This window comes from Echinops telfairi, unplaced genomic scaffold (assembly GCF_000313985.2).
Source record: "Echinops telfairi isolate 266 unplaced genomic scaffold, ASM31398v2 ScPeMD7_7458;HRSCAF=8496, whole genome shotgun sequence".
Taxonomy (NCBI): domain Eukaryota; kingdom Metazoa; phylum Chordata; class Mammalia; order Afrosoricida; family Tenrecidae; genus Echinops; species Echinops telfairi.
The window spans coordinates 34341611-34359872 of NW_022111358.1; the positions used below are offsets into that span (position 1 = coordinate 34341611).

The 18262-nt window shown below is 39.4% G+C and overlaps 1 protein-coding gene and 1 pseudogene across 4 annotated transcripts in view; one reads left to right on the forward strand and one right to left on the reverse strand.

Moving 5' to 3' along the window:
* TLK2 (tousled like kinase 2) overlaps positions 1 to 18262 on the forward strand; it is a 125925-nt gene that overhangs the window by 29518 nt on the left and 78145 nt on the right. For 3 of the 4 annotated variants that reach the window (XM_045299592.1, XM_045299593.1, XM_004707262.3), the window contains exons 3-6: positions 12647 to 12718; positions 14668 to 14737; positions 15717 to 15760; positions 16481 to 16576. In XM_045299592.1, coding sequence (XP_045155527.1) covers positions 12647 to 12718; positions 14668 to 14737; positions 15717 to 15760; positions 16481 to 16576 — 282 coding nt within the window. The remainder of the gene's footprint in view (positions 1 to 12646; positions 12719 to 14667; positions 14738 to 15716; positions 15761 to 16480; positions 16577 to 18262) is intronic. The other variant, XM_004707263.3, reaches the window with a different exon arrangement.
* Positions 3669 to 7731, reverse strand: LOC101654933 (annotated as a pseudogene).

Consider the following 18262-nt stretch of genomic DNA (forward strand, 5'->3'; position numbering starts at 1 on the left):
TTGCTTCTGAGCTAGATGGCTGCTTATTTATCTTCAAGTCTTTAAGACCCAGACACTATATCTTTTGATAGCCGGGCACCATCATCTTTCTTCACCTTTGTTTGGATTCTTAAAAAAATCCTGTGATTCAAAGCAGGCTAAAAAGGCACTGCCTGGCAGTTTGTGGCTCCAAGTGAGAGCCCATTGCTTTGCTTATATTTCTCTGTTAGAGGAAGTATTGAAGGAGACATTACAAAAGCCATTAGTTAGGAATCCTGTTGGAAACTGGACGGGTCTGATTCTCAACCTTTTATTGTGCTTCCCTGGTTTCGCTGGAAAAACCATGTTTTCATGGTTTTTTTCCTATTAAGCTAAATTATTAAGCAAAATTTTATTTCTCCAATTTTAAAGCAGTGTGAGGTGATTTTTCCTAAAAGGAGTTAACCCCCTTTACTGTAAAAGGAGTGGATAACATTTTAACTAAAGTCAATTCATTATAACATCTTAAATAGGTTGAGTTGGTGAAGAATAGTTCAGAAACCCTATTATTATCATTAGGACTTACTGGTGTCTGAGGAAATAAGCCTTAATAACAGATAACCTCCAAAGCCCTTTTGAACTCTTTAATTGTGTAGTCTAAATAAAATATATCCTGAAATTTAAATGAGGGTCCACTTTGCATTCAGCTATGAATACCCTTACTGGTAAAATCTCCTTATAACAGTTTTCGTAAGATTTTCATATTTGGAGATAATGGAATTAATTTTTAATACGCATTTTATTGGAAATTATAGTTTCTAGTTTGTGGGTGCTAGAGAGCCATAGCTGCTCTCTAACGACTTTAGCAAGTTAAAATATTCAATTTGCATAGAAATAATGGATTGTTTTTGTAAGTCTCATACACTATTTGATGGCTAGATATAGTCAGTGGTTCTAGCTATTAATAACTTTCTTATCTGTTAATAGTACTCAATAATTAAAATATTTTTCCATGGGGGGAAAATGATTTTTACATATTATTGACCAAAGCTACAGGAAACATATGTTGTAGATAATTTATTTAAACTAGTTATCCAAAGCTTAGTTTTTATTGTGAAACAAGATTTTAGAATAAACATTTGATTGTGGCTTTATTTTTTTAATATCATTTTATTGGGGGCTCATATAGCTCTTAACAAAATCCATACATCCATTCATTGTGTAAAGCACATTTGTACATTCGTTGCCATCATCCTCAAAACATTTGCTTTCTGCTTGAGCCCTTGGTATCAACTCCTTATTTTTCCCTCTTCCTCCCTGCACCCTCCTCCCTCATGAACCCTTGATAAATTATTATTATTTTGTCATATCTTACACTGCCCGATGTCTCCCTTCACCCACTTTTCTGTTGTCCATTGCCCAAGGAGGAGGTCATATGTAGATCTTTGTAATCGGTTCCCCACCTTCCCTCCAACCTCCCGGTATCACCACTCTCACCACTGGTTCTGAAGGGATCATCTGTACTGGATTCCCTGTGTTTCCAGTTCCTATCTGTACCAGTGTACATCCTCTGGTCTAGCCAGATTTGTAAGGTAGAATTGGGATCATGATAGTGGGGGTGGGTGGGTAGGAAGCATTTAGGAACTAGAGGAAAGTTGTATGTTTCATTGTTGCTACACTGCACCCTGACCGGCTTGTCTATTCCCCGCATGACCCTTCTGTAAGGAGATGTCCCGTTGTCTACGGATGGGTCTTGTGTCCCTATTGATGTTTTGTTCTTTGCTAGCCAGGCACCCTCAGCTTTCTTCACTACTTTTGCTTATGCACCCATTTGTCCTCAGCGATCCTATTGGGAAGGTGAGCACACATGGTATGATTTTTTGTTCTTTGATGTCTGATACCTGATCCCTTCGAAACCTCATGATCACACAGACTGGTGTGCTTCTTCCATGTGGGCTTCGTTGCTTCTGAGCTAGATGACCACTTGTTTACCTTTAAGCCTTTAAGACCCTAGACGCTTATCTTTTGATAGCTGGGCTTCATCAGCTTTCTTCACCACATTTGCTTATGTGCCCGCTTTGTCTTCAGCAATCGTTTTGGGAAAGTGAGCATCATGGAATGCCAGTTTAATAGAACAAAGTATTCTTGCATTGAGGGAGTACTTAAGTGGACGCCCAATGTCCATTTGCTACCTTAATACTAAACCCATAAATATATGCACATAGATATATTTCCCCATCCTCATATGTAAATAGATTTACATATGTACATGCATTTATTTAGACCTCTATAAATGCTCTTTGCCTCCTAGCTCTTTCCTCTATTTCCTTTGACTTTCCTCTTGCCCCACTATCATGCTCAGCCTTCCTCTGTGTTTCAATAATTCCTCTTGGCTACATTACCCTTGATCACGCCCTACCAGGCAGGTCTCCTACATCCTCCTCACCACCTATTTGGATCACTTGTTGTTCCCTTGTCCCTGGGTTTGTTAATATCACTTCCTTTCCCCCCATCTCCCACTCTCCCATGTCCCCCCAGAACTAACTGTTGGTCCCGTTGTTTACTCCTCCAGATTGTTCATCCAGCCTTTCTTAATTTAGACCGAACTGTGGAGAATTAACATGCAGAAAAACAAGACAGAGCAAAACAAACAACAAAACAAAACAACAAAAAGCCAATGACAAAACAACAGCAAAAAAGAAAAGCCCGTAGTTAGTTCAAGGAATGTTTGTTGGCCTTTAGAGTGTTTTCCAGTGGAGTCTGATGGGTGGTAAGCCCTGGCCCCAAAGTCTATTTTTGGTATTCCCTGGGGACTTAGTTGCTCTGTTCCCCTTGCTGTTGCTGTTAAATGCCCTTAGTGTTTTGCCTTGGTGTGGTGGGATCCGATCGGCCACAGTTCCCACACTGTGTCTCCTGTGTTGTCCCCTGTAGGGCTATGGGTCAGTGACGGATGTCGTGTCTCATAATGGGGCCAGCCATATGGTCTTCTGTGTGGATTGGCTGCTCTGAGTGGGAATATCATCCTCAAGGATTGGTGGTCCAGGATGTTCTCCACTCTCTCTTCCTCCCCCTTCATTTGCTCCTGTGTGCTTTGATCAGACACGCCCCTCTCCTGGTGCTGCAGCTTCAGTGCTGTCCTCTGAAATAAATTCTTCTGGGGGGAGGGGCAGGTATCCACTGGGGCCATTTTTACAGAACATTTCATAGTGAAATTTTCTCTGTTAGGATTCTGTTTATACTAGCAAATTTATCAATATATTGAATTTCTAAGATCTGGTCTACTTTAGTTCATATTTCTTTTTTGCTACACATTAGACTTTGTTTTATTGTATGACATTTGCATAAAACTTAGTGAAATTGGAAGGCATCATGCAATCATTAATAAGCTATTATTAACTGTACACTTAAGGTAGGTGGATATATAATTTAAAAATCTAAAACTTGTTCCTGAAAAAAAAAGTAAAAAATTTAACATGATAAGGACTTTTCAATATGGTTTATAGTTGTACTTTTGTGTTGTTATAAAGTGCTTCAAATGCTCTGCTGTAAAGTGGCTCTTTTATAAATGGTGCTGGGGACAAGTGATAAAATAATTAAAACCCTTCTGTTTATAAACATCAAAAATTTCTTGAATTTAAGTTATATATGCTGGGTGATCAAATTTCTTACTAAACCTGAGTGGAGAGGCCTGGAGCTTACATGGATGGGTATTAATCCATGTACCGCACCATACATTAGAAGCCTTCTTCATAGTCTTGTCTTTGAGCGTACTGCACATGAAGACTTCTAACCCTATAACGCCTGAATTTTTAATTTCAGGGGAAAAATTTTGTTTTTATTCTTTACTTTCATAGTTACCAATATATATAACAACCAGAATATATTAAAAATATAAAATTTGCAATGTTTTTAAAATGTAACCAAATTGTCACATTCGTCCATGGATTTATAATAAATGTTGTAATTAAATGTTATAATTAAATGTTACTAAAACGTCGCGTTCAGTGCTATAGTGCTAACGGTCAGGAACTTAATTCTTTCAGCGATATATTGACTTTTCCTATTGTCCGACCATATAAACCAAACATCTCTCATGACTTCTTTTCACTGATAGCTTCGAATCTGTTGATTTATTCCCAAGGGTCAGGATAGGCACATTAGCAATGGTTTCACCTGTCATTAGTGAATCAAGTTCTTTTGATTTTAACAATCTTACATGGTTTGTACAATACACCAGAAATACAAGGACATAATAGGAAGGTAGGTTTCTACACTCTTCAAGCTTGATCATGTCCACCCAGATTAAAAGTTGTAAAAGTCATCCCATTAATGGTCATTTCTTCTGAAATATGAGATGTAACATTGGAACGTACTTTCCAAGTACTGTCATCTTTTCACATTTATAGCAGTGTTGTTTTTCCTGTATTGTCTAATCAAAGAAATCCTAATTTACCAGCTTTCTTATATACCAGATATACTTGAGTATAAGCCGAGTTTTTTTTAAATTTTATTTTATTGGGGCCCGAGTTTTTTTTTAAATCATTTTATTAGGGGCTCATACAGCTCTTTTCACAATCTGTACATACATCATTTGTGTCCAGCACATTCAAGCATAGTTGCCATCATCATTCTCAAAACACCTGCTTTCTACTTGAGCCCTTGGTATCAGCTCATTTTTTTCTCTTCCCTCCCCGTTCCCCTCTCCCCCTGAACCCTTGATAATTTATAAAATATTATTATATTATCATATCTTACACCATCCACATCTCCCTCACCCACTTCTCCGCTGTCCGTCCCCCAGGGAGGAGGTTATATGTAGACCTTGTCATCTGTTCCCCCTTTCTCCCTCACCTTCCCTCCATTCTCCCGATAACGCCACTCTCACCACTGATCCAGGGGGGCTCATCTGTACACTGACTGCTCTGAGCAGAATATTGTCTTTGGGGCTTGGTTGGCCAGGATGTGCTCCACTCTCTCTCCCTCCCCGCTTCGTTTGCTCCTGCGTGCTCTGATCAGACCAGAGGTGTCCCTCTCCCTGAGCTGTAGCTGTAGTGCTGTCCTCTGAAGTGAATTCTTCTGGGGGGAGTAGGGGCTGTCCACATAGTTAGGATTGAGGCCGGCCCCTCAGACCTCTCTATTGGCTCCCTGCTTTGTGTCGGTATGTTGCATTCATGTTTTGGAGCACTGGGTTGAAGTCTGGTCCCTCTTTCCCTGTGGAGATATAAACAACACCCTCCCCTTGGGTGGGTTAGTGCCTTATTCCCCTGCTATCCATGTCTGTTTTTTACCCCTCCATTTTAGTTGGCTACCATATGTATCCCTGGATTTGGTCTGGCCCCTGCCATTCTACCTGGACCTTTCCCCAGGAATGTATGTATACAGTAGCTTTTTCCCTGTGCCCCTCTTGCAGTTTTTAAAAATTATTATTTGGAAGTGTTTTTTTTTAATTATATTTTTGGAGCTCATACAACTCTTACCACAATCTATACATACATCAATTGTGTAAAGCACACTTATACATTTGTTGCCCTCATCATTCTCAAAATTCACTTTCCGCTTGGGTTCCTGGAATCACCTCCTCATTTTTAAGCTTCCTTCAGTGGACTCATGTTGTACTTGCCCGTTTGTGCTTGACTTTGCTTAGCATAATTTCTTCCAGTTCTTCCTAAGCGGCAATGTGCTTGATGTGTTCACTGCTTTTTAGGAATGCGTAGTACTCCATTGTATGTATGTACCACAGTTTTTTGATCCATTTGTCTGTTTATGGAATTTGGGTTGTTTCCTACTGCTTGCAGTTGTGAACTGTGTTGCGATGAACATTGGAGCACAGATGTCTGGCTGTGGTTTCTTTCTTGCCTCTTCTGGGTATATGGCCAGTATATGGCCTCTGCTGGGTCATATGGTAGCTCAATTTCCATCTCTTTTAGATATAGCCAAATTGATTTCCATAGTGGCTGTACATACCTACAGGTCCACCAGCAGTGGACGAGAGTTATACAGCCCCTCCAACACTTGTTATTTTCTGGTTTTTTGAATTGGTCTATCTTTGAGGGTGTTAGGTGGTATCTCATAGTTGTATTTCTCTTATAGGTAATGATCGGGAACATTTTTCTCATGTTTATTGGCCATTCACATTTCTGCTCTTTTGGAACGTTTGTTCAGGTCCTTTGCCCATCTCTTCAGTGGGTAATTTTTTTCTTTTTGGAAGCTAGCAGAGCGCTGTAGATTTTAGTAATAAGGTCTTCAGTATATCCTACTTGTCAATTTGTACCTCCTCTGTATTTGTGTCCTTCCCTATTTCTGATAGCCTATGTATTCCCTGTGCCAAAGTTCTCAAGTTGGTCCCAATTCCCTCATTGATGGCCCTAATAGTTTGGGGGTTAACTTCAAGGTCTGTGATCCACCTTGAGTTTACTCTTATGCATGGAGTGAGGTAAGGGTCCTGCTTCATTTTTCTGCAGGTTGGTATCCATTTTTTCCGGCACCACTTGTTAAAGAGGGCACATGCTACCCATTTGATGTTTTTTTTTTTTTTGCCCATATCAAAGATCAGTTGTCTGTATGCTGAAGATTTTATTTCTGGGTTTTCAGTTCTTTTCCATTGGTTTGAGTATCTATTATTATACCAATACTATGTGGTTTTTTACTACTTTGGCTGTATAATATGTGCTAAAGTCAGGTAAAGTAAACCCCTTCCCACTGTGTCCTTCTTAGGGAGTTCTCTGCTAATTCTGGGCATCTTGAAGGTAATTTTTGGTAATACAGCATTTTAATTTCTTTAATTTAAAAAAAACTATGTCTTCAGTTTTAAGAATTTATTATAATAGTCTAGGATCTAAACATCTTTACTTACTAGGATTTGCTTTAGATTTATAGGACCTTGATTTTACTGGTATATAAAAATGTTACTCTATTCTCCTTTCTCTTTTTTGTGGTATGGTTAAATATACAGGGGAGTTCAAAGAGTTCATGAGAAAATGCCATTATTTTCTAATTCCATTTTTCCGCAAGCTTTGTGAAGCCCCTTCACGTTGCATCTATGAATGTCAAACCCCCAGCAGTGTGGCGTGTTAGTTACTACTGTGCTCTTTCCATGGCTTGCTGCAGCTGTGCTTCACTCGTCTCCCTTCTGACATTACTGGTAAATATGAAATGTGTATTTGTATATGTTGTAGGTTTGATAATATATGTGCTATTTTATATACTTTCTTTAAAATTAATTATGAGAAAGGAAAATAGTGCATTTATTATGCTTTTCATAATTACAGAAATCCCCTTTAGTCAGCAAAATATTGCCAGCTTTTGTTTATCTGAAAAAAGCATTTCAATTACATTCTTGAAGCATAGTATTAATGGATATATAACTCTTTTTGCTTGTTTGTTTTTTTTCTTTTTTTTGGATATGTAACTCTTGGGTGGCAATCTTTTTCTTGGAATATTTTGAATATGTTATTCCACCACTTTCTAAACTCTTATTTATGCTGAAATTTCTACTTTGGAGGTTTTTATAAGCAATGAAGGAGGAACCTTGGTGCCTTGGTGGTTCAAGTGTTCGACTGCTACCCATAGCAGTGTGAACCCACCAACCCCTCCGTGGGAGAAAGATGTGGTGGTCTGCTTCTGTGAGGATGTCCAGCCTTGGAAACCTTGCGGGACTGTCCACTCTGACCTGTAGAGCCACTGTGACAGCGTGCACTCTTCAACAGTGGGGTTGGTCTTTTTTGGGTCGTAAGCGGTGAGGTTCTTTTTCCTTGCTGCTTTCTTCCTTGACATTTTGACCTTGTTTCTGACTTTAAACATTTTTCTTAAAACATGTCTGTGGATTTTATTGCACTGATTCTACTTGGAGTTCATTAAGTTTCCTAGACTTATAGGTTATATTGTGTTTTTTGTTTTTATTTGCATAAATTTTTTTTAACTCTCATCTCATTCCTCTCCTGGTATTCATTCTCATTGTATATATTGTTGTGCTTAATGGTGGCCAATATTTCTATGAGACTTATTTTTCTTCATTCTGTTACTCAGTTTTCCATTTTGCTTAATTTCTGTTGATGATTTTTCAAGTTTGTTAAGTTTTCTTTGGTCAATCCAAATCTACTTTTGAGGTGTTTTTTATTTTAAATATCTTTTACTGCACTTTTCCAGCTCTAGAATTTACATTTGCTTCTTTAAAAAGATTTTTAATCTTATTGTATTTCCTCTTTTTTTTTTTGTATTTCCTCTTAATGTGACATTTTCATTATAACTTTCTTTAGTGATGCCTTTCGTTTCGAGCGATGGTGTCATAGTTGGTTACGAGTTGGGTTGAAAACTTCAAGATCAGTCCTAGTTTGAAACCAGCAGTTTACTCCATGGGAGAACGATGAGGCTTTCTATTCCCGTAAAGAGAGAGCGCCAGAAACCCACAGAAGCAGTTTACTCTGTCCTAAATTTGGGGTCACGATGAGTTGAAATTGACAGTGAGAGATAAAGAATGGAACATGCTTCCTGGGAGTTCTGAGTGGAAGTGTTTAGGGGAGCAGTCAGCCTTATCTTTCTCCCATGAAGAGGCTGTTGGGTCTGAACCACTGACCTTACAGTAAGCAGCCCACAGGACCACCAGAACTCCTTTGTATTTCCATTTAATTCTGTGTCTGGTTGTTCCCATGGATAATTTCTCTTGGCCTTTCCCCCAGTGTATGGGTCGTACTTGGTGTTTCTTTACATGCCTTAAGAATTATTTTTTGGAAACTGGACATTTTAAATAATAAATTTTAATAATAATAAAGCAATTCTGGCTATTGTCCCCTTCCCTGACTTGTTATTGTTATTTGCTTATTTGTTTCATGACTGACTAGATTATTTTAGTGACATATACCCACCCTCCCTCCCGCTCTCCCTACCCCCAGCAGTGTTTGCTCTTTGGTGTTCATCAGGGAGGTTCCTAGGATAACTGCACCTCTTGGGGCTCTTTCCTCTCTTTTTCTCACCCCATTCACCTGTTTAGTTAATTGTTCTTTTGTTTTAAAAAATTTCTGGCGGCATAAATTTCTCTATAAAATAATCTAATCAAATATTAGCTCCCTGAAAGGAACAGTTTTTATTTCTGTGTGTGTGTGTGTGTGTGTTTAAGCAGTTTTATTGGCATGTAATTGACAAGTCATACAGTTCAGTAGTTCAGTCATTTTTTAAAAATCGTTTTATTAGGGGCTCATACAACTCTTTATCACAATCCATACATATATCAATTGTGTAAAGCACATTTGTACACTCATTGCCCTCATCATTCTCAAAACATTTGCTCTCCACTTAAGCCCCTGGCATCAGTTCCGCATTTTTCCCCCTCCCTCCCCACTCGCCCCTCCCTTATGAGCCCTTGATAATTTATAAATTATTATTTTGTCATATCTTGCCCTGTCCGACTTCTCCCTTCACCCGCTTTTCTGTTGTCCGTCCCCCAGGGAGGAGGTCACATGTAGATCCTTGTAATCCGTTCCCCCTTTCCAACCCACTCTCCCTCTACCCTCCCAATATTGCCACTCACACCACTGGTCCTGAAGGGATCATCCGCCCTGGATTCCCTGTGTTTCCAGTTCCTATCTGTATCAGTGTACATCGTCTGGTCTAGCCAGACTTGCAAGGTAGAATTCAGATTATGATAGTGGGGGGAGGGGAGGAATCAAACATTTAGGAGCTAGAGGAAAGTTGTGTTTTTCATCATTGCTACATCGTACCCTGACTGGCTCGTCTCCTCCCCAGACCCCTCTGCAAGGGGATGTCCAGTGGCCTACAAATGGGCTTTGGGTCTCCACTCTACACTCCCCCCCTCATTCACTATGGTAAGATTTTTTGTTCTGATGATGCCTGATCCCTGATCCCTTCGACACCTCGTGATCGCACAGGCTGGTGTGCTTCTTCCATGTGGGCTTTGTTGCTTCTGAGCTAGATGGCCACTTGTTTATCTTCAAGCCTTTAAGACCCCAGACGCTATATCTTTTGATAGCCAGGCACCATCAGCTTTCTTCAGTTCAGTCATTTTAAGAAGAGTTGTACAATCATCACCACAATCAGTTTTAGAAAGGAATAGTTTTTGAGGTCAGTGTTTGATATTTGTTTTGGTTCCTTTAGGGATCATCCTACTGGTGTTCCCCCCCCACCACCCCCCCCCCCCCCCAAAAACTATGGTAAGAGTGATTTGTTCTGATGAAACCGTATATCTGATCCCCCAACCTCCTGCTATAAACTAGCTCCTCTGCAGTCTAGGACGTGGGTTCATCCTAGGCACAACAATTGGTCTCTTCACTTGGGGAAACAGAAGTAGAGGGGAACCAGGAATGAGGGAAGGAAATGGATGTGTGGCTAATTGTCTCCATGAGGCTAGAGGAGCCGAATGGTACCAGGCTACCATTTCTGAACATTTTGATCAATTAGAAGAATCCTGATTAAAAGTGGGGAAATGTGTTATTTCAAATCTTCGGAGGTTCCAGATTTCCTGGAGGCTCAGAGAGTAGATGAACCCCCATACTATTACCCAGAGATTATCTTTAAACCATAAAGCAAAAATATCTCTTAAAGGCTTTTTAAAACCAAACAGTAGTTTAGCTTAACAAGAATGTTTGTCTCTTGAGCATCATGCTCTTTTAAGCCCCAATTGTATGGGAATTTAGGGGACAGTGAGTTAATATTAATAGAGGTGGAAAAACTCAGCAAAGGAGGTTGAGAATGGTTGTACAACTTGAATATAATCAACATTTCACCAGATTTTGTGAGTGAAATAAATTATTAAAAAGAAAAAATCTAAACATCTTCCAGTGCCTATCATTTCAGCCTGCGTTATTCTTGAGAGCACCCTAAGGGTTAAACTTCTGCATACTGTGTTTTTAGTGAAGTTCCTTTGGTAAGAGATAAGGAACTTACCTGTTTGAGTTCTGCCTCTCCCATCAGGCAAAATCTCTGAGCATGTGTTCTCCAGCTAGAGTTGGGACTGTGGCTCACTTCTCCTGAGGGGTAGTTCTCCCCTCTTTAGGAGTCAAGTGCACAGTTGGAGAGGGGCCAGCATTCTGAGGTTTTCCTAACTTGCCTCTGCTGAGCCACCACTTCACAAGTTGGGCAAAAGGCTAGAAGTAGCGGCTACTAGGGCTCTAGGATTTTCAACACTGACAGCACAGTGTGTAGAGCCTCCATTTCTCTCCTGGGTTCATGGCTGTAGCATCCTTTTTTTTTTTTTTTTTAAGTCATTTCATTGGGGGCCTCATACAACCCATCACAGTCCATACATACATCAATTGTATAAAGCACATTTGTTCCTTTGTACATTTGTTACCCTCATTATTTTTTTTAATTATTTTATCGAGGGCTCGCACAATTTTTATCAGTCCATATGTCCATCCATTGAGTCAAGCACATATGTACACCTGTTGCCCTCATCAATCTCAAAACATTTGCCCTCTACTTTAGCCCTCAATATCATTTGCTCATTTTTTCCCCTCCCTCCCCACTCCCCCTCCCTCCTGCACCCTTCATAATTCATAAATTATTATAGTTTTGTCATAAGTTACACTGTCCGAGTTTCCCTCCGCCCTCTTCTCTGCTGTCCATTCCCCAGGGAGGAGGCTATACATAGATCCTTGTAATCGGTTCCCCCTTTCCACCCCACATTCCCTCCACCCCCCAGGCATCACTACTCTCACCACTGGTCCTGAAGGGATCATCTGTCCTGGATTCCCTGTGTTTCCAGGTGCTATCTGTACCAATGTACATCCTCTGATCTAACCAGATTTGTAAGGTAGAATTGGGATCATGATAGTGGGAGGGAGGAAGCATTTAAGAACTAGAGGAAAGTTATATGTTTCTTCATTGCTACCTTGCACCCTGATTAGCTCGTCTCCTCCCCAAAACCCCTCAGCAGGGGGTGTTCAGTTGCCAACCGATGGACTCTGAGTCTCCACTCTGCACTCACCCACCTTTACAATGACATAATTTCTTGTTCCTTGATGCCTGTCACCTGATCCCTTCAACAGCTTGTGGTCACACATACTGGTGTGCTTCTTTCATGTGGGCTTTGTTGCTTCTGAGCTAGTTGGCCGCTTGGTGCTGTAGCATTCTTGAGTGGAGTCTGATTGAGCTTGAGCCAGAGAAGAGTGCAGCTTTAGTTTAAATATCATATTCCGTTACTTTGCTTGTCAAAGTTTTGTACATTTTCCTGACTCTATGTTTCTTTATTTGAGTAATTCTTTAAAAGAATAATTTTTACCACTTTCACTGTGGAACAGATCAGCAGAGCTCCTCATACTGCTCTGGTGGACTTGCTGGTTACTCCTGCCTTTGTTTTTGGAGTGAGACCTAACTCAGTAGCATTTGCTTCATTTTGCTAACACCGCTATTAGGAAGTGGAAGGTGGTCACATAGTCCCCAACAACCAGCCTGCGATGCAGCAGGATGTGAGCATTGATTTCCTGGGCCACGTTCCCTGAGAGGATGGACTGCCTCTGTGAAGGGGAAGCTGCACCTAGAATCCAGAGAAGGTTAACACAACGAGCGCGGAGTCAGTTGACTGAGTCCTTTCAAAATCGTTGTTGCTGTTAACTCTTGACTTCTTTGACCTAATTAAGATATTGGAATCAGCAGGTTTTGTCCTCTCAGTTTTGATTTCCTCTTCAATTAGAGTTGCTTTTAAATTTCGCCTCACCCCCCCTTTCTTTCTTTCCAGGGGCCACTCAATAGTGAGTCTTCCAATCAGAGCTTGTGCAGCGTGGGATCTTTGAGTGATAAAGAAGTAGAGGTAAGACGCTGCATTCATTACATGACTTTTCATATTTTCAAGCTTCCAGTCGGGTTAAAGATACGCCTGCATATCTCCAGGAGGTGCTTTTGTAGTCTGTGTGAGTGGAGCCTCTCTGAGTTGTATGCTGTTTATATTTGTGTAGCAGTGCTTGGCCCTAAGGGTTTTTATTATTGTAATCTTGTTTGGGCGTGGTGTGGGGTTGGGGGGGTTTGTGTTAAATCATTAGTTTGACCATTAATAAAGGGCAGAATTTTGCAGTTGTAGCTGAATTAGTTTAAGTCCTCTTAAGTTTTAACATTTGTTCAACAAAGTGGGCCAATCAGTGCCACCTCACTAATTATAATAGAATTTGAAAGTTTTGTTTGCTGGTTAAATGGAAGTTCAAGTTATTTTTTTACTAAGCAATGAGTTCAGGTTTATGAATCTAAATCGGCACCCACTAACTTTGACTTAAGTCAAAAGAAATAAAGTTCAATCAAGTTGGTTGCTTTTGCAATATTTAATTTTGGAGATTGGGTTTAAGCTCACCTGTTTCTTTTAGTCTCTTTACATCAAAATACAGTGTCTACCAGTTGGTGTTAAGTCAATTTCCAACTTTAGTGACCCTGTAGAACAGGTTAGATCTCAGACTGCCACGTCTTCCTGGTGAGGAGCAGCTGGTGGATTCACATGACGGGCCTTCCACTTAGTGGAACGCTTGAACCATGGTGCTACCAGGTCTCCTTGTATGGGTTTGGTGACAGCTACAAATGGAAAGTTTTTATAGTTGCTTATCTTCTATTGTGTATAGGTAGTTACTGTGGATCTAACTTTCAAAGAAGATAGGTTAAAAAACTAGATTGAAAGTGGGGGTAAAAAGATAAAAGCATTAGGGACATGAAAGCATTTAGGTTTATCATTAATACTATCAGTAAATCTCCATTTACTGCCCTATTCAGAAGCAAGTAAACAATTCTAAAAATAAAAGTAAGTCTTAGTCACTTTCCAGGGCTGGACCTGAACTCACCCCTGTGGCTCAGATTTCAGTCAAACAATAGGCAAATCTGTAGGGTGGACTAGGGAGGTACACACTCCTTAGAATTATCAACCACTTGAGATTGAAAAGGGCAGCATTTGTCAAAGGACAAAATTGGGAAGACAGGAAGGTTAGGAAAGGAGGAATGAAGAAAGGTAGCACAAGGAGGCAGTGAATTGTCAGACTTGGAATCAGTGACATGACACAAGGTGTATGAATTGTTGAGTAGAAAACAGATTTGCTCTGTAAATCTGTACCCGATTAACAGTAAAAAGTAAATTTTTAGTTCTGGAATTTGAAAGATGTAGAAATTATGTTACTAAATGAACAATGGGTTGAAAGGCCAGCCTTTTTATGTCTCTTAGTCTTTTAGTTTCCAATTTATCAGTTTCTAAACCACACCCCCTTTTCACTTAATGACATGGTTAGGTTCCACAGACCAATTTGTTATCGTGCTTTGTGCAAATGAAGGATGACCGCATCAAATCACACAACGGAAAATGACTCCATCATATAACTCCCATATTATATGGATACATATATTATTATTAAATGTCAAACACTGAGAATGATGACTTAGTAAAATTGACAAATAACCTTAACCATCATAGCCAGCATTACTCTTCTTATAACTTTACTTTTTTACTTAATATCAGATGGACATTGCCAGTGATAGTTGGATAGTAGATTTTTTTAAAACTATTGTCATAAATGTTAGATAAGGGATATAGTTGATAGTGAGAAGTAAGTGTATCTTAACTTTTAAAGTAGAAATATTGTATAGTCCCTGCTTTCAGAGAAGGACTGATTTAGGACTTGTCTGTGCCAGCTATGTCTCCTTATTCACGGATACTGTGTACGGGTGTTCTTATTTTTCATAATGTGCAAGACGTACCAAATTGCTAATTGCGATGTATATGGTATTTCACAGACTCCAGAGAAAAAGCAGAATGACCAGCGAAACCGCAAAAGAAAAGCTGAACCATATGAAACGAGTCAAGGTAGTAGTAATTTCACACCAATAAAAATGCTAAATTCTCATGTACTCAGATAGAATTTTCTCACTAAATGTGAGTGATAATTTGTGTAAAGGGAGATTTATGTATCACCAGGGAATAGCAGGCTATTTATTACAGGCTTGCCATTTGATATACACCTGACAAAACTGTCAGTTCTTTTGGGACTTGAGTTTTCCCTCTTGTTTCATCTTCTTGCCACAGATTTCTCTTCAACAAACATGTATTGTACAGAACAAAGGTGTTTAACTATGTTTATGTTTATGTCTTGCTTTAAATCAGTGATTTGCTAATAATGGGCCACCAGAATTTTTTTCATTTACTTTATTGTTCTTTTCATCAACTCTTCTTCCATGGCATGTAGAACAAATAAACCTCTTAACTAGAATGGTTATGATGCCAAATACTTTTATATAATCAGAGAGAATAAATGATTTGCCTCCCCCCACTTTCTAAGACATGAAGGCCTAGTGAATTTGCATGGTTTCCTTTTTTAAAAAATCTGAAATAATTAACATTTCTTTGGGGGGAAAATTCTTCTTTAGTGCTAAGATCACATTTATTGTGAAAAAGACTAACCTTTCAATTGATGAATTGAGTTTTTCTGAATTGAGTTTGTTTTGAGCTTTCCTTTCTCCTTGGTATATTTAGGATTAGGAGTAAGGACTGTAGATTTATTTTGATTCACAGTAATGATAAACATTTTGTTGATGTATTAATTAAAGAAATGTTACTGGATATTAAGGGAAAGCAAGGTGTAAAAAATTTCCTCAGTCTGTGACTGCCACGAGGACACTGTCACTGTTCTTAAGGCACGTGTTTTGGCTCATTTGTGAACATGAACGCTGACACTTGGCCTGAAAGCAACATATGCAGTTATTGAATACACAATAAGCGTATTGTAGTAAATTGATGATTTACATGTGCATTGGAAAAACTGTACTTACTTTGGTTTCATTTTCAGGGAAAGGCACTCCTAGGGGACATAAAATTAGTGATTATTTTGAGGTAAGTTAAAAATTTTTTGGGAACAAAAATACAGTGGTTTTGTTAAAAACTTAAGCCCTATATGTTCATGGAAAGCTTTAGAAAGCATTGATTTGCCTTGACGCTGCTCCTCCTCTTCATCTTCATCAATCTAATTCTGCCCTGTCTCTCAGTAAGAGGAAACCTGCTGACTTCTTAAATTTGAGTTTGTTTAATATGTGTCTTGTCTGTGATGATACAAGAACTCACAAATGAGGATGGTTCTCTTGGCCAGACTAGGTTTTGTGTCTTATAACGATGGAAATGGAATGACTTGGACTCTCCTCTTGTCCTCTTCCCTTTAGTTTAGTGGATCATGTAATGAGCTCACTGACTCATCATTAGTGGTTTCTAAAGAAGGCACTTACCATCGAGTGTACCACTGTATTCCTGTTTGGTGAATTTTGAGAAAAGAAGGGGAAAAACATTCTTCTCTCATGTCCTGTCAAAACCACATGTTCTGCTTTCTAGCCAGGCTTTCTTTATGTCTTGGTACATTTCTGCGGGAGCTCCTTCTTAAAAATCTTGCTGAAATGATGGTGAAGTTGGACCTGCATAACATTTTCTCCCTAGAGAATAAGATGTTTTGACTTAAGGGGCCATATAAAATGAAGACCTGTTTATGTATTAACCTTTTACTCTCCTTATCTGAAGCATAGTACTGTTACGAATTATTCATATCCGTTTTTCCCTGTTGGGCAGTTTGCTGGGGGAAGCGGGCCAGGAACCAGCCCTGGCAGAAGTGTTCCACCAGTTGCACGATCCTCACCGCAGCATTCCTTATCCAATCCCTTACCGGTAAGCACTCACCTGGCGAGACTCCTCAAAACCCATTACACGTTGGCACCAGAGAGCCCGGAACGCTCAAGCATACTTTCTCTTCAATTAATTACCCTTGGGGAGTAAGGAATTAGAGGGAGAAGTTCATCATATTAACTCTGAATTCCTTACTTTGGTTCAAGTCTAGATTAAGGAATTAACTTTTTTATGAGCCCTTCCCCTATTCACTCGGTATAATACATTGGCTCTGAGACGCAGGGCTCTGTCGAGAGTCATTTCCAATCCCAACATCAGGTTTTTGTCCTTTCACAGCTTTATTTGTTCATTTAACTAATTCTTGTTTTTGTTTTTAATTTGGTCAGCTCCTGGCATTTGAATTTTCCCTAGAGCAGACTTACTGATGTAGCAGTGGAGACTTGAATGCTCTACAGATTTGAGATAGTTTGCTTCCAGCCTGTCAATGAGATATGAATGAATTAACCTTATAGCTAACAGTGCTTCTTAAAGAAGGGGACAGTTTTGCCTCCAAAGGGCCATTTTGCAGTGTCTGGAGTCATTTTGTTGGTCAGGAGAGAGGGAGGGAGGGAGGGAGGGAAGGGCAGATGCCATAGATATCTAGTGGGCAGGTCCAGAGATGCTGCTAAACGCTCTGCAAGGTGTAGGACGCGAGCCCTCCACACCAGAAATTATCTGGTCGAAAATGTCAGCAATGATGAGGTTGAGAAACTGAGCTAGGTAATGTAGAATTTTCTGTTAATTTGCTCAAGTGACTTTGGATAATTTATTGATAACCATATAAGACCTCTGTGAAACCTTCTCATTGCTACGAGAGCTTGGGGAACAGCGGCACAGTGGGTAGTTGTCTCTGAGCTCCGCAGTGCTCATTCTAAGTCTCTGTTCAGGGGAGTCGTTGTTTCTTCTTTAGCTGAATCATAGAAGACTACTCTTGGTAAATGATCTACACTTCTGAATTTTTATAATATTTAAAAATAAACCTCCTCCTCCTCTTTTGTCCTATTAAAACGTGCATTCATTAGTATGATTGTAATTATTAAAACACTTAGGTCACCCCTACTGTATTTTAAAACATTAGAAATGTTTGAGGCCTAAGATCTGTTTGATAGCTTTTAGGTTTGTTAGATACTGATCCGGGAGGACTGTGTCTTTATTTTCTTAAATTTTAAACCAAAAAGTTTATTAAATGAGATAGTAGACTTTCTCTTTAAGGCAAATACCATATATACTCGAGTATAAGCCGGCCTGAATATTTGGCGAGACACCTAATTTTACCACAAAAATTGTATTAAAAATGTGCTGAAAAACTTGGCTTATACATGAGTACATATGGTATGTTTCGTAGAATTTACCTATGTTTATTGCTACTTTCATTCTGAAATATTTTTTTAATTTAATTAATAGTGTGTCAGTTTAGGTGAAGTATTACCTGAAGACAAAATATGTACTCAGTGGTCTGTGGACGCTTCTGCCAGCTGTAGGAATGATGACTGGACCTCATCTTCATTATGTAAATCTAAGTACCTGTTAGATGTTGGCACGGCACAGAACCAAACCTTAATTTCTGTTTTGCATTGCACCAAGAAACTTTTTATCCTTTGTCTTTATCCCAACTTAGATTTTGAGGTTCATTATTATAATCACTGATTAGTATATACTTTTTCAGTTCCCCCTCCCCTCCCCTCCCCT